This window comes from Prionailurus bengalensis, chromosome C1 (assembly GCF_016509475.1).
Source record: "Prionailurus bengalensis isolate Pbe53 chromosome C1, Fcat_Pben_1.1_paternal_pri, whole genome shotgun sequence".
NCBI classification, from domain to species: Eukaryota; Metazoa; Chordata; class Mammalia; order Carnivora; family Felidae; genus Prionailurus; species Prionailurus bengalensis.
Window position 1 is genome coordinate 71,560,510 of NC_057345.1, and position 16,245 is coordinate 71,576,754.

Genomic DNA, 16,245 nt, shown 5'->3' on the forward strand with positions numbered 1-16,245 from the left:
AATTCTTAGCTTTCCCAGATAATTTTTCTCAAAATAAAAATCTAGATATTTTACAATTATTTATGTCTCTCTCTAGTCACATCTTCAATATCTGTGGTAAATCATTTTACAGTTTCATTTAAAAATCCACCTTTACAATTACTGATTTAGTTTATACTTATTTTAGACTCAGGTACCTGAAGACAGATCTGGATCTGTAACAGTCATCCACTCTCCCATAGCAATCACCAGAGCCAGGATACCTGAGGAACCAGTTCAGCAGTGAAACATTCAGTCCAGCTGCTGTCACTCTTCTATGTAGGCATCTCCTTAAAAAGCAAATCATAAAATAACAGCATTTAACCAAAAATAAAAGCAAATATAAAATCAATGTGTAAAAAGAAGGATTTTGCATTATTTACTCCTGCACTCCCATGGTAGAGCAGAATGATAATCTGTGTCCATGTATGCACGTGTGTGTATGTGTGTTTAAGAATCAGGAGTAAAGAGGGATGTCTGGGTGGCTCAGTTGGTTAAGCATCCAACTTTGGCTCAGGTTATGATTTCACGGTTCATGAGTTCGAGCCCCACGTCGGGCTCTGTGCTGACAGCTCAGAGCCTGGAGCTTGCTTCGGATTCTGTGTCTCCCTCTCTCTCTCTGCCCTTCCCCAATTCACACACTGTCTGCCTCTCTCTCAAAACTAAATAAACATAAAAAAAATTTTTTTTAATTAAAAAAAAAGAATCAGGAATAAAGAGTTCTAGTAAAGTATTCATATTTTTTCATATACGAAGTACACAGTACATGATTTGACTCAGAATATAAATCTAGGTACAGCATTGTTGTACTAATAGATATTTCTATATTATATTCCCTAAGATAAAGTACAAAGCATTTATACAGATAAGAGAAAGAAAAACTTCTTAGATAGCATTCTCATTTTTTGTTTTTACTAACTATATTAGCAAAAAAAAAAAAAAAATTTAATTGCAATTCCCAATGGTGGCACAGATGTAGAAAAAAGCATACTCCCATACACTGCTCGCCACAAAGATCACATCAATTTATACAACTACCAGTGATTTGGCAATATGTACCAAATCTTAAAAATGAAAACACATTTTGACCTAGAAAAATTACTTGTAAAGTTTTACCCTGATAAAATAATGATTTATGCTCATTTTCAACAGCACATATACAAAAATTGGAACAATACAGAGAAGACTAGCATGGCCCCTGTGCAAGGATGACACACAAATTTGTGAAACATTCCATATTTTTTATGTGGAATTTAAGAAACAAAACAGATTAACATGAGGGGAGAAAAAAGAGAGAGAGGCATAATAGGAAAAAAGACTCTTAACTACAGAGAACAAAATGAGGGCGATGGAGGGAGGTGGGTGGGGGGATGGGCTAGATGGGTAATGGACATTAAGAAGGGCACTTCTGATGAGCACTGAGCATTGTATTTAAGTGATAACCACTGGATTCTACACCTGAAACCAATATTACACTCTACATTAACTAACTGGAATTAAAATAAAAACCTGAAAGTAAAAGAAAAAAGATTTGTACAAGGATTCATCTACAAGTTGTTCTTGAAATCAGAAATAGCTTGTATGTTCCACAGGAGACTGGTTAAATAAATGACACATTTATACAACAGGACACCTTTAAACACAACCATGTGGAGTTAGGGTGGTTAACAAATACATGAGAGGCCAGAAATATGTATGAATGAAGTGGACTAAGTATAAGAACCTTTCACATAACAGTTTCAGCCTACCATCATTTTCACTTTTTTATAAAGAAAAATGGAAGAAATAAATACTTCTACACCATAAAAAAATTCAAATGAAATTTTGTGAAATCTCCTAATGTTAGAAGCTAATTAGAAAATTACGCAAGTACCCTGTGGAAGGGGCAGTGGCTGGAAGGAGGATGTGAAAGAGCCTTTTCCACAGTGATCCGAGATGGCTGCACAAGTATACACATTAGTACAATCCTTCAAGTTGTACACTAAAGATCTGTGCACTTAACTGGATGTAAGTTACACTCCAAACAACATTTTTTAACAAGCCAAATAAAAGGCCGGATCTGGATTATGAAACAAAGAGTTCGCAGCCCGTTCTGAATATTTAAGATTATGGAAATATTCATAATGTAATACTGAAATGAGAGGAAAATTTTCATTCATTCAATATATTTTTAATTGTGCTACTGTGTGCCAGGCACCCTCTTCTAGGCACAGGGGAAGCCCTGCTCTCAAGTTTACATTCTGGGGGGGGGGGGTAGAAATAGATAACGAGACAATAAATTAACCTAACACAGAGTGATAAGAACTATAAAGAAAGCTAAGCACAGTAACGTGAGAGTCCTGGAGTGGGGGTATCTAGATTCATCAAGGAAGGCTGCATCGAAATGTTGACATTTAAACTGAGACCTAAATGATACACAGTCAGCCACAAGATGTTCCAGCCCAGGTAGAAGAAACGAACTTGGTAAGAATGAAAACCATAAAGAAGGCCAGTATCTCTGAAGTACACAAGGACAGATGGTAGGAAGGTAGATTTTCTCAAAGTAGCAATGCAAAGCCATGGAAGGCATTTAGGCAGTAAATCAACAGGATCTTCTCTAGGCTTTGAAAAAGATCACCTCAGCTACTCTACCCCCTGAATATATTGCAGGTGGGCAATAATGGAGGCTGGAAGATATGAGGCTACTGCATGAGTTCAGGCAAGAAGACACTTTTACATTACAGCTTGAACAGAAATAGACACAGGTAGATAAATTAGCGATGTGTTTTGGAGATAGAATCTTCAGGACTTGGAAGATGGGATTAAAAATACACAGAAGAGAAATCATCAAGGATGATTTCTAGGTCATAACAGCAGCCTATAATACATACTAATGCAAATTATGTTATGTGCTGTATTACATGTTACAATGTCACACACATACAGGTGGTTACCCAATCCGGCACCAATTTTTGCTATTTTTCTACTCATGTGCCTTAGTAAGAGCACCCTGAACTATTTTGCACTTCCCTCTGTCCTTAAATGGGTGCCTTCAGGAACAGGATAAGCAGGATAAAGGTCTGCACCAAGAAAGACAATGATTTCACTTTTTGCTTTCAGAGCTAGCAGCCATAAACAAAACAGGATCTAAGGGACAATAAACCCGTCTATACCAGCCCAGCTCTGCTTTGGTTAAGTTACTTAACCTCTCCAAGCCCTACTTTCCTCACTGGTAAAATGACATAGTAATGGCTTACTTCATGATTTTCCCTGAGGATTAAGTGAGCTCAAGCACATAAAGAAGTACTTAGCACACGACTCGGCATATGGGACACACATAATTACTATGAGTTGTCATCATCACCATCACCATCATCATCATCTGGACACAGATCTGGACTGCTTGAGATAACTGACAGGAGATTCCATAATCTATATAACAAAAGGCACTGTTGCTCTTAATGATAAAAGTTGAACACAAATCCTGAGAAAATGTGGAGGCAGATATCCTCATAAAAACACATTTGTCAGTGGGTTAATTCTTTGTAATCATGACATAGAGGGGAGGCATCATATCAGAAGAAAATAGGCACTTTCCCAAGCCCTTCCTGTTTTTGTTTTGTTTTTTTTAAAATAAGACACAATACTGCCTTAAGTACCTTTTGTCTTCATACATAACAGAAAGATCAAACACCAAAATGTTTGCCATACATCCATTCTTTAAAATTGTAATTTAAGTCAGTTATTCTTCTTCTGTGAATGTAGCTCTGTCCACTGTCTACAGGTTTAGACAGTGAATTTGTTAATTAAAATAACAAAAACAATAAGAAACAACCAACTGTGAAATATTCAGGTCTAGTTAAATGTTCACAATGAAAACCAAAACTCCACTTTGAAGCTCTACCAAAAGAAGAACTTAACCAACAGTATCTGACTTCACACAATCTAAAAGTTTCTAAGTATCCTCTTCTGTTCAATGATGCACCAAATTATACGCCAGAATGCTTGTAATAAAAGAAGTTACCCAACCAGACTATTAATCAACATACATCCCCAAACCAAGAGACTAATAAGTTAAGCAAGTTATTTCTAGCTCAACCACAGCTAAATTTCAGTAAGGATACCAACTATTTTTTATAAAGATATTATAATAAATTAGTATTAACTTCAAAAGATAAAGAAAAAAGCTAACAGGAATATCTCTGCTCTGCATAAACCTAACACCATCACAAGTATTTCAACTTTGAAAGCTTCAAAAGCAGCCAAGAAGGACCCCATTAAAGCCAAGTGCTGAAACACACAATGAAAAGTTCCACATAATAGATAAATCAAGTCATAGCAAATCATTACACAGTGAACCTTGAGCACCCATGACAAGTCACATAAGAACAAACTTGGCTATACTAGCATTGTTATTATAGATTCACTATAGAAGGAGAAAAGGAAATGGTCTACAGTAAATCATTTCACATTCAAGTAAACTGCAACCCCCATTTCTCTCCATATACCACTGGTTAGGGAAGCTGTCTGGATTCCAAGACAGATGAAATTCATGAATGAATTTTATGAGCAAAACTTGAAGATTGAAGAATTTAACCATCCTGTAAAGGTCCTTTCATTCATCTAAAATTGTTGAGGAATAACCTTGAAATAAATTAAAGAAAGAAAACATCTATAAAGTAATCCATAAAAATTCTTTCTCCTATCCTCTACATCAGAGAGTTTTATTCCCTCCTCGTGGGTAACATATATATAGACATCTAAAAAACTTTCTTGATTCCAAGTATTTCTCAATGTACATTCCAGTAAGTCAGTCTACATAACAAAAAATCTTACTAATTTCAGCAAAACTGCAGTAATTTCTGTAAAAATGTTACCTTACTCTTTTCTGAAGAACTACTTTGGCTTCCTTAATATGTTGCCAAAGTACCAATGCCATATTTCGGGTATAAATAAGCAAGGGTACTCTAGTCTTTCCTGGGTAAAATTATTATGCAGAACTTAAGAATTGTCTAGTGGCATTTTCTAGGTTAGAATCCTAACAGAAAATTGGGAAATAGTAAGACATCTGAAATTAACTGTACCCTTTATGAAAAATGAAGATTTTAGTAAGTTTCATAAGTTTATCATTCTTCATGTCAAAGCATTTTCTTTCATATATATTTATCTATATTACAGACAGAAAACTTGGGCTCAGAGAGGCCAACAGGATTGCCTGAGGCCACATTTCTGGTTGGTTGTGAAGCCTGGACACAAATCTGTCTTCAAAACTGCTCTTTTCACTCTGTCACCAGGTAACCTTTCCACACTGTTCACACAAACCTCTATATACAGAAAGACAAGAGTTAAAAGTAGAATAGAATAAAAAAGATTTCCATCAAATTTCTTAAAGAGCATGAATCCCATAGTTCACCTGAAATCATCCTACGCAGAGCATACAGTCCTTAAAGGAACATATCTACTACCTAAATTCAGGCATATGCATAAACTTTTCTGCTATGCCATAAACAACAGCTTTTTTCCTCATTTAGAAATACTTTGCTTTCAAAAGATTTAAAAACAATTCTCAGAAATGAATTCAGTTCTATAGAAAGTTTAACGAGGGTGGAATCACTCATCTTACCATTTTGTATTCTAGAGTAAATATTAAGACAACATCAAAACCAAAAGTTTGTAGATGTTTAGCAAAAACATTTGTAGTTCAGGTTAATTACACCCATTGTTTTTTGTTGTTGTTTAGTTTCCATCAGAAAAGTTCCTTGGCTGGTTATTGCTCTTCCTTTTATACAAAAGACTCTGGGGGTCTCAATATACAATAATCACTTGCAAAATTTGGGAGTAGGCAACCTCTAAGATGACTCCCAATTACCCCTGCTTCCTGGTGTGCACACCTTTGGGTGCCCTTGCTCCTTGAATGTGGGCTGGATTCAGTGGCTAACTTCTAACAAAGAGAATACACCAAGAGGTGACAAGATTTCTCTTCCATATTTGGGTTATAAAAAGGCTGTGGCTTCTGATTAGGATCATTTACCACCCACTGCCTCTTGGATCCTTCTTTCTGTCATATTGTGAGCAGAGGCCAATGTGGCAAGGAGCTGATGTCTCAATGTCTCCAGCCAATAGCCAGTGAAGACCTTAAGCCTGCCTAGACTCACAGGAGTGAGGTTAGAAGTAGATCCTCCCCCAGTCAAACCTTGATGACTGCTGCCTTGGTCAACATCTTCACAGCAGCCTAGCGAGGGATCCCGAGCCAAAGGCACCCAAATTCCTGATGGACAGAAATTGGGAAATAAATGTCTGTCGTTTTAAGCTGTGAAGTTCTGGAGTCATTTGTTATGCAGCAATAGACGACTAATGCAAGTAAAAAAAAATATGTATACATTTTGCGTCCCTCCCATAATTTACATGTCTCTAGCTGAAACATAACTAAAGTGAAATCATATACGACAAGTGCAACAATCACCTTTACGACAATATCATCTAGTGCAATTCATCTGTCCATATTATTATAGGCAGATGCCTCCCACGACTAGTTTATGAACGTCTACAGGAAGTTATGAACTTTCCTATAGGGTTGGGATCTTTGTATCAAACAGTGCCTGAAACAAAGCAGGTGCTCAATAAATGTTCATAAAATGAACTGCATCCCACATTCGGCCCACTCACTTCCAACCTGTGTGCTCCACCTGGGCTTTTGTCTCTCACCTAACCCCAAACTAACGCTTCTTCAAAGCCCAGAACAACCACCACCATCCCCTCCGCACAGCTCACGAAACTCTATTCTCTAGGTCCTCTGTATACTTACTAATTTGTGTCATTGTTCCTAGCTAGACTCTCACGTACTACAATTTTTACATTCCTGTATTCCCTCCACTAATCTTAACAGACAGAACAATACTCAATAACTGATGATAAATTAACATGTTCATTCTGGGAAGCAAAGGAAAACAGCAACGGAAAAGATGCAAAAGATGTGAGTCCTTCAGAGAAAAGTATTACTCTCTTCATCCCCCAAATCTCTAACACAACTACCAACTGAAAAAGAGCTCAGCAGAAACATAAGTAGTATCTTGATTACAAGATTTCCTTCACACAGTACAATATTTTAAGTGTTCTTTTCAAGTTCACTTGAAATTCAAGCTTGAGAAGGTGCAATTGCCTACCTAATCGGAATTCTAAAACTTCAATCAAGTGTCAGAAAATAATAGCTTTTCATTACAGGAATGTAGTAACACTCACTATACCATCTAGGCTTCTAAATATTGCACAGGATTTGTCACAAACAGCTAATTAAAGTCTTCGCTAATATCTCACAAAGTTAGAGTCACCAAATTGTCAGGTTAAGAAAATTGTTAAAACTATGTCTTTATGTATTCGTCCTATCTTACGAATTCACTCATAAAAATTAAAAATTCAGTTATCAGCATATTTTAAATAGATGTTATTACTCTCAAAAAGCAAATGTTATTACTTTAAAAACTAATACTACTATCTATATTTTTGCTCCAAAGAAGACTACAGATTTAAATTCCATTATAAATACTTCTACTACCTTACACAAAAGCACTGAGGTTTGCATATCAGTGTAGAAACACACCAAATTCAACTTAGAAATTCTATCTTTTACAAATTTAAAATCTAAAGTAACTCATCTGAGTGGCACAGTTTAAAAGTATACAAATTTTCCACAGAAACAAATTCCTCATAACTTAAGTTTGAATAGATACTTGGATGGCTGAAACTCCAAATGTGGCATTCCCTTAACCATCCCTTCTGTTGAGTCTGTGGCTACGAGGAGGCCTGAGGGTTCGGGAGTACAGTGCCAACAGGGAAAGCCTCACAGGCCTGAGCCAGACAGACTAGGATCACATCCTGACCAAGTCTCTCCAGCTGGTTTCCTCACCTGGAAAACGGGGTAGCACTCTCTTTTTGGAGGGTGGTTGTGGGTATTTAATGACATAATAGGTGAAGAACTAAGCACAGCATAGCTAGTAGTTAAGGAACTGATTTAACAAACATGTGCCAGAGGCTGTTCTAAATGTTTTACATATGATGTCAATTCTCACAACAATCCTATATCATTTCCTTTTACAGACAAGGAAATTAAGGCACAGAAAGGCTACCCACCCCCTCCCTAGACTCCAGAGCCCATTCTCTTAACCAACACATGCTGCTGCTTTAGTGGATGAAAGGCTCAGGAAGCAATACTCCTAACAATTATTAAAGGCCACCACTCATTAATCCAGATCTCCAACTGGGCAAAGACTGCACAAAGTAGTGTCAAGACACAAATTATGGTCAAATATTTCATGCATATCCTTTTGGGTTGAGGGATACAATCTTGGTGAAGCTCCAAGCCAGAATCTGCCATTAGAAAGCCACCCTCTTAGTAGCTTCGGAAGCAGGGAACAACATGCTATATTTTAAACTTCTTATATACACCCTTGAACCAACTGTTGCTGCAGTATGAGTAACAGTATGGTATAATGGTTAAGAGCACAGGATCCAAAGCCAGACCACCGGGTTTCAAACCCCGGTTCCACCACCCACAAACCCTGGACAGAAATCTCTGAACTTCATTTTCCTCATTTGCAAAAGGAGAGTATAGAGTCTTTAGTCTCAAAAGATTATTAGATGGGTAAATATATTTAGTTTTAAAAATTATTTAATAGCCTTATTAAAAGTTTATGCATGTGCAGGGCTTCACATAAGGTCTTGGTTACATGGTAAGTGCCCAGTAAGTACTCAATAAACGTTAGCTATTATTACTTTACTAACTTGAAAAGATTTTACAATATTTTGTTAATAATAAAAAAAAAGTTGCAGAACAATTATCTAACATGACCTTATTTGGTCTTTAAAAAACTCCCAGGGCGCCTGGGTGGCTCGGTCGGTTAAGTGTCTGACTTCGGCTCAGGTCATGATCTCACGGTCCATGAGTTCAAGCCCCGCATCGGGCTCTGGGCTGACAGCTCAGAGCCTGGAGCCTGTTTCAGATTCTGTGTCTCCCTCTCTCTCTGCCCCTCCCCTGTTCATGCTCTGTCTCTCTCTGTCTCAAAAATAAATAAATGTTAAAAAAAAAAAAAAAAACTCCCAAAACTATATGAGTATATACAGATAGATATAAATTCTGCTCTATAAGATAGAAATTTGTTATAACAGAAAAAAACTAGAAAACAAGAACAACCTGTGAGTAGAAAAGGGAGGGGGAAGAGCCAGACTTTATCCCTTTCATTTACACACAGATCTTATGCATAATCGTTAGTTTTTTGTGTCTTCCAAGTTTTCTGTAAGTGAATGTGTTTTCCTTACAATGATGAAAAAAAAAATCCACGTTTTTAAAAGGCAATTACAATGATAAACATCTGCAGTATCTTAACAAACAAAAGCAAGCAGCCCTGTTGGGCAAAAACCAGTGAGAAATTATACAAAAGTCCTACAGCTACTCAGATAATTATGTAAGGGAAACAGAACTTTAGCAGCGGTCAGTAGTTTGTAGTTTTAGATGGCGATCTATCAGTCTGTAAAAATTTGCAATCTGTAAAACGCTTCTATTACTACATATCCCATCATACAAATGAGCAAGCATACCATAATGACAACAAACTGGAGACAATCTAAACGTCCGTCAATAAGTAGTTAAATGCCAATACAGATAGTTTAGCCAAAAGATGGGCTACTTTGGGATTATTCAAGAAGATCTGCATGTACAGCAGATCTGAAAAAAAAAAACCCAGTATGGATAATATCAATAGTATGATCACCATGTTTCATTAAATCAAACTATATAAATACTACCTAACTCTAGGAGAAAGGTCTAGAAAAGTTACAAACTGTTACTAACATGACAATCCTGTGGGATGAGATGGCTGGGTGTAGGGAGGGGTGGACCCTACCTCCATTCACTTCTTTAATAGGACATTTTGATATAGCTGGAGTGTTTTAGGAGCATGGATTATTTTGTAGTATCTTTAAAAACAGTGGGCTCATGCACAATTAATGAGATAATGTATGAGGAAGTACTCCCACATCAATCCCAGATGGTAGCATCCCTACCCTTTAGTGGAAACATCAACTTAGACAAATGATAAGCTCTCTCCACCAATCAGTTACATTTCTAGCACCTATCCCACCTATTCACACGTTCAAGTGAGCAACGGTGACGCAGTCTTCACAATGATGCCCTGCTTTGTTGGAGTATATCCATGGGGATCTAGCCCATCAGGGAAGACCATCCCCCACTGCACTGCTGTGAAGAGTAAAGACAGAGTACTGGCACACCTAGCAAAAGGGACTATCCCTCTGGCTCAGTTATAATCTCAATGTGGTAGGAGAAAGAAGGGAAATAGATTGACACGGATTTATAACTATGAAGATTCTTTTCAAAAAAGAATGCTCTTACTCTATTGATCTTCTATGACTCAGCAGTACTTCCTTGCGTCAGGAGAGCAGTTTATTAAGTTACATAAGGTATGTACTTAGAGATATTCCCCATCACCTGATACTTCATTATACACTGACTTGCACTGCTTATGTTTTTATCTGTTCTGGTCATGGCTCCCCAATCGAATTGTTAGTGTGTTTCAGGACAGTGTCACTTCAGGAAGCTGCACAGGATATTGAAGTGAATGGAGGTAGGGTCCACCCCTCCCTACACCCAGCCATCTCATCCCACAGGATTGTCATGTTAGTAACAGTTTGTAACTTTTCTAGACCTTTCTCCTAGAGTTAGGTAGTATTTATATAGTTTGATTTAATGAAACACTAGACCAGGTGTCAGGGGCTAAGGTTCTTGGGGCCACTTCTGTCATTCACTGAGCAACCTTGACCTAGTCATCATTTCTCTGGTTTTCAGTATCCACATCTGCAAAATGAGGAGGCTGAACTAGGTGACCTTTAAAGAATTTTGAGTCTATTAACTATATATTTTTTTACATTTCTCATGGGACCTAATATGGAGTTGAGTACAGCTATTCATACCAAAATGTCCTCTTTATAAAAATGTGCACACATGGTCTTCACAACCGTATGTTTAGCAAAAGAGATTCTACCTAATTCTAACAAGATTAACTTTTTTTTAAAGTTTATCTATTTATTTGAGAGAGAGAAAAAAGAGCGGAAGGGGAAAAGAGAGAGAATTCCAAGCAAACTTCAAACTGTCAGTGCAGAGCCTGATGTGGGGCTTGAACTCACAAACTGTGAGATCATGACCTGAGACGAAACCAAGAGTCAGACACTTAACCCACTGAGCCACCAGGTGCCCCTAACAATAGTAACAATTTATTAAGGATAAACCATTAACTAGGAAAAATTTAAAGCATTTTAATATAATAACTCATTCAATCTCACAACAGCCCAAATAGTTATCTTCCCCCACCCCATTACAGATGACAAAACCGAGACCCAGAGGGTTTTCTTGCCCAAGGTCACACAGCTAGAGTGTGACAAAGCCAACATTCAAACCCAAGTAGTCCAACACATTAACTATTACAACTTACTGTCTTTATTATAAGAGAGGAGGGAAAACACAGTACATGAGCTGCTTTTCAAACTGAACACAAACATAAGTACTCACTTTTCTGCCAAGTCACCTTGAGACTACATTACAGTAAGATAATAATTATTCCAACTGAGCAACTGGGATGTGAAGTATATAAGCACAGACAAAACATTCCATGTTATAGCAATTAAAAAAATTTTTTTTTAATTTTTTTTAATGTTTATTTATTTTGAGACAGAGACAGAGACAGAGAGAGAGAGAGAGAGAGAGAGAGAGAGAGAGACAGAGCATGAACAGGGGAGGGTCAGAGAAAGAGGGAGACACAGAATCCGAAACAGGCTCCAGGCTCTGAGCTGTCAGCACAGAGCCCGACGCGGGGCTGGAACCCACAGACCACGAGATCATGACCTGAGCAGAAGTCGGATGCTTAACCGACTGAGCCACCCAGGCACCCCCCAAAATTTTGTTTTTAATCTAGTGAATATAGACCCCAAATTGCCAAGCTTTCCTGGAACTGCCATTCCCTTCTGTTTGTGTTTCCAGGTCACTTTGCATTAACTTTTTTTTTTTATATTTACCTTTGAGAAAGAGAGACAGAGCATGAGTGAGCAGGTAAGGGGCAGAGAGAGAGAGAGACAAGTAGGCTCCAGGCTCTGAGCTGTCAGCACAGAGTCAGATGCAGGGCTCCAATCCTCGAACTGAAGTTGGATGCTTAACCGACTGAGCCACCCAGGTGCCCCCACTTTGCATTAACTTTTACAACACAGATCTCACTGTAATGAAACTTGTCTCCCACTACCTAAACTGACCTACTGGTCAAGAGGCCTGGCATTGTACTGTTTGTACTCTGCTTTGCTATGATGTATCATAAATGAGCCATGGTAGGATCCAGTAAAACATTTGCTGAATAAATGTCAATTAAGTTCAATGACATATTAGTGTGAGGTATGCTACTTTAGTATGATGACAGACAAGAACCCACATTTAAGCCATAGTGCATCTCAGAATGGCTTTCAATTCAATCTTGATTGGTGCCAGCTCATAGAAGCAGCAAGGTGATCTAGTGTACAAATCAAGAGCATGATAATTTAGGGGTGCCTGGGTGGCTCAGTCAGTTAAGCATCCGACTTCGGCTCAGGTCATGATCTTACAGTCCATGAGCTCAAGCCTCGCATCGGGCTCTGTGCTGATATCTCGGAGCCCGGAGCCTGCTACTGATTCTGTGTCTCCCTCTCTCTCTGCCCCTCCCCGGCTCATGCTCTCTGTCTCAAAAATAAATAAAACATTAAAAAAAATTTTTTTTTAAAAAGAGCATGATAACTTAGAGACAGTATACCAATTTCAAATTCTTCCAGTATACATGTAGGAAAGCAACAATCATATTCTTACAAGAGGATTGTTAAGAACAAAAGAGAAGCAGTGTTTTAAAATTTATCTTACTTTGTAAGGTTGAAAGTGAGCTAAGAAGTCCAAATAAAAAAGTTACCATTTATCGGTATTTTATTCCTAAAATAATTACGGTAACAACACATAGTAAAGGCAATGGAAACAGCAACAACAAAAAACCCACCATAATTCATGAATTTGTAATAGTGTAATCATGTATAATAGCTTTCTCAATGATTCAGCCCAAATTCAGTTATTGGTTATAGTTCTCAAATTGTGGTCCCAGGATGGGCATCAGTAGCATCTAGAACTTGCTAAAAATGCAAATTCTCAAGTCCCATTCCAGGTCTAAAGATTCAGAAACTCTGGGAGTGGGACACAGAAAATCAGTGTTTTCACAGAAACTCCATGGGATTCTGATGCATCAAGTCTGAGAATGTGGCTTATACTCTACGGAATGTGTTTCAGTGTAAGTTAGTATTCTATTTATGCACTTAGAATATGGAATACCAAAAAGGAATTCTTACCTATGGGTGCTACAGAATGGATTTCGAGAATAATGTAAAAGTGTTCCAGAGTACTACATGAGGGTTGAAAACAACAGTCCTAGACAACCTGGCTAAGGCTCAACAAACCTTGGAAGGTAGGGAGCACCTTTGAAAAACAAAGTTTGGCAGCTGAAATTCATATATCCCATTCATATACTCTACAACCTAGCAAGTCCCCTTAGAGGTATAAATCCAAGAGAAACTTGTGCATCTCTGTGCAAAGGGGCATGAACATAAATAGTGACATTCTTTATATGAGCCAAGTAGCACAAGAGCATAACCCTGGGGCAACCCAAACACCCAAGAGCAACAGAATGAAAAAAAAAAGTGGGGCATATATGCAAAACAGAGTATTAGGCAGCAATCAGAAAATCCCAGAGACACACAACATAGAGGAGTCTCAGCAATACCACGTGGATGAATTTTGCATTATAGTAAGTGAAAAAACAAGTCTCAGAAGACAGGGCACGTAACATAGTTGTTAATTGTGTATGTGTTTGGAAAACCCGTAGATGCCATAAAACTGTATTTTAAAAGACACCAAGGGAATGATGAATATAAGATTCAGTAAACGGTTGCCTCATGTGAGACAGGTAGGGAAAAGGGCTGGAAGGGCCTATATGGTTATACGGAAGTTATTGTCAAGGCACTACTGTTATGTTAGATGGTGCCTATCATCAAAACTACATAAATAGATTAATTATGAGAATGTGTCCTGAACCAAGAATATAACTAATTCTTTGTATCTGAAGTCCTTTAATTTTTTTTTTAAATATATAATGTCCCTCAAATATGTCAAACACTAAATTCTACCTGGTCTGGCTATGAGGCACCAAGAGCCCTGGGTCCTCAGCCTGACAACTCCTAAGGCAGGGATAGCTAGTGATTCTTCCTCCCCCTGAAAGTATAAAAACAAGCAGTTTTGGCTATAGTTTCAAAGATCTATGAAGCCATACAGATCTACAAAGGATGCATGGACAGGGAGTGAAGAACTGGAACTCCTATGCCAGTTAATTACAAGAAACCAGTAGGAGAGAACAACTCTCAGCCGAGTGGCTCATCAGCTATGCCATCCTTACCATGGCTCTAGAAAGGAGCAGACAGAACACCATTTATAGATGGAAGAATCTGAGACAGATTAAACCAACTTGCCCAGTTACAAACCTGGGAGCAGGAATGAAAATCCAGCTATTTAATAATATGGAAGGTAAGAATAAAAACTAGCTATTAATGATTCCAAAGCCTCACAGATCCTGGCCTCCTCTTGACACTCAACACGTATCCCAAGCAAATGATATGAATTCTGCAGGCCCATCTCTTCATTATAAAATAACACAGCTGATGACGGGTTTACTTATTAACGATTTCTAAGATGTCTTCTTGCATTTTCTATTCTAGATCTTTTGTGTGGGGATATTTTTAAGACTTAGATACAGAATAGAAAGAATAATGTTGAAGGTGCCAAATTTTAGACAGGAAAGTACAGACAAGCAGATGACAATCTATTGGCAAGGGACTGACACACTCAAGACTGGGACCTTTACAACCTAGACTAACTCTCAGATGAAAGGCATATGCAATAGCCGGTACTCATCTCGGATTTTAAGTAGCTACTGGCCACTCATTAAAACCCTGTACATGATTGTATGTAGTGCTAGGATTCCTTTAGAGCAATATTCTTCTAGCAATCTCATCCCAACTCGATGTTTCCAAAACATTAAGGTTCCATTCTCGGCAGCCCTCGCACAAAAATATTAATAGCCAACTACGCAATTAATGGTCAGGGTCCGGCTGATGGACTTAGCCATGATGATGAGGATCATGAAGGACAGATAAACACTTCAGAAGTAGGACTGACAAACGCGATGACAAGTATACAAAAGGGAGGCATTTATTCTCATGCGAAAATCTGTCTTTGGTGCTAGACAGGTAACAGTGTCACTTAAAGAGAACAGAGGAAGAAGATTAATAAAATCAGGTGTAGTTAAGTATGTGATAATGACCTCAGTGTAGAACTCACCGGGTTTAGAGATGCCCTCATGAGACATTCAAATGGGGATAAACTCTAGGGCCTGGAGATCAAAAGACATCAGGGCAGATTTAGGAGTCGTCAGCACATATGTGGTACAGAAAAAGAGAGGCAGCAGAAAGAACTCTAAAGAACATTAACATGTAGCAGGTGAGTGAAGGGAACCTGGATATATACTGGGGGAGATAAATACTGGGGTAGGGGGTGGACTCTAGGAAAGTTAAGGGAAAAGAAATTTTTAAAGAAGAGGGGGTAATGAACAGCAGCAAAGGCCATGAGAGGGCAAGATCTGAATAAAATATGGTGGATTTGGCAATTAGTGACTTTATGACAAAGGTGAAGAAATTGGATTTCAGAAAAGTGATGAGCAAATATGAAAAGGAGACAATATATCATTTACTCAAGGTTAGTTTCCCAGAATGTGAAAACTGAGTTCCTTACATGTGGAGACTTTATTAGATGCTCACAGATCTGCTAGCAACTCAAAAAAATAAAAACATTCTGTCCTTAAGTTAGTTCTTATTCAATTGCAGCATTTTTATATCAAATAGAAATACTAAATAATAAATATAAGTTATTTTTCTAGGCACCATTATGGATATTAACATATTATTTAATCACAACTCCATGAAGTATATATTATTCCTAACTTACAAATGAGATGACTAAGGACAGAGAAGATAAGGTCAAGTAATAACTTGCCCAAGGTCAAAGTAGTAGCAGAATGGTCAAAACCAAAATTCGACTCAGGAGAGTTAAGAGGGAGGGAAGGCAATATAGGAAGC

At 37.9% G+C, this 16,245-nt stretch overlaps 1 protein-coding gene and 1 non-coding gene across 10 annotated transcripts in view; one reads left to right on the top strand and one right to left on the bottom strand.

Moving 5' to 3' along the window:
* LOC122480708 (SSX family member 2 interacting protein) overlaps positions 1-16,245 on the bottom strand; it is a 42,985-nt gene that overhangs the window by 22,700 nt on the left and 4,040 nt on the right. For all 9 annotated transcript variants that reach the window (XM_043575451.1, XM_043575446.1, XM_043575452.1 and 6 more), the window contains exon 2: positions 177-308. In XM_043575451.1, coding sequence (XP_043431386.1) covers positions 177-219 — 43 coding nt within the window. In that variant the 5' untranslated portion in view covers positions 220-308. The remainder of the gene's footprint in view (positions 1-176; positions 309-16,245) is intronic.
* LOC122482225 lies at positions 1,154-1,261 on the top strand. Its single transcript, XR_006297032.1, has one exon. It is a non-coding gene; the product is annotated as a U6 spliceosomal RNA (small nuclear RNA).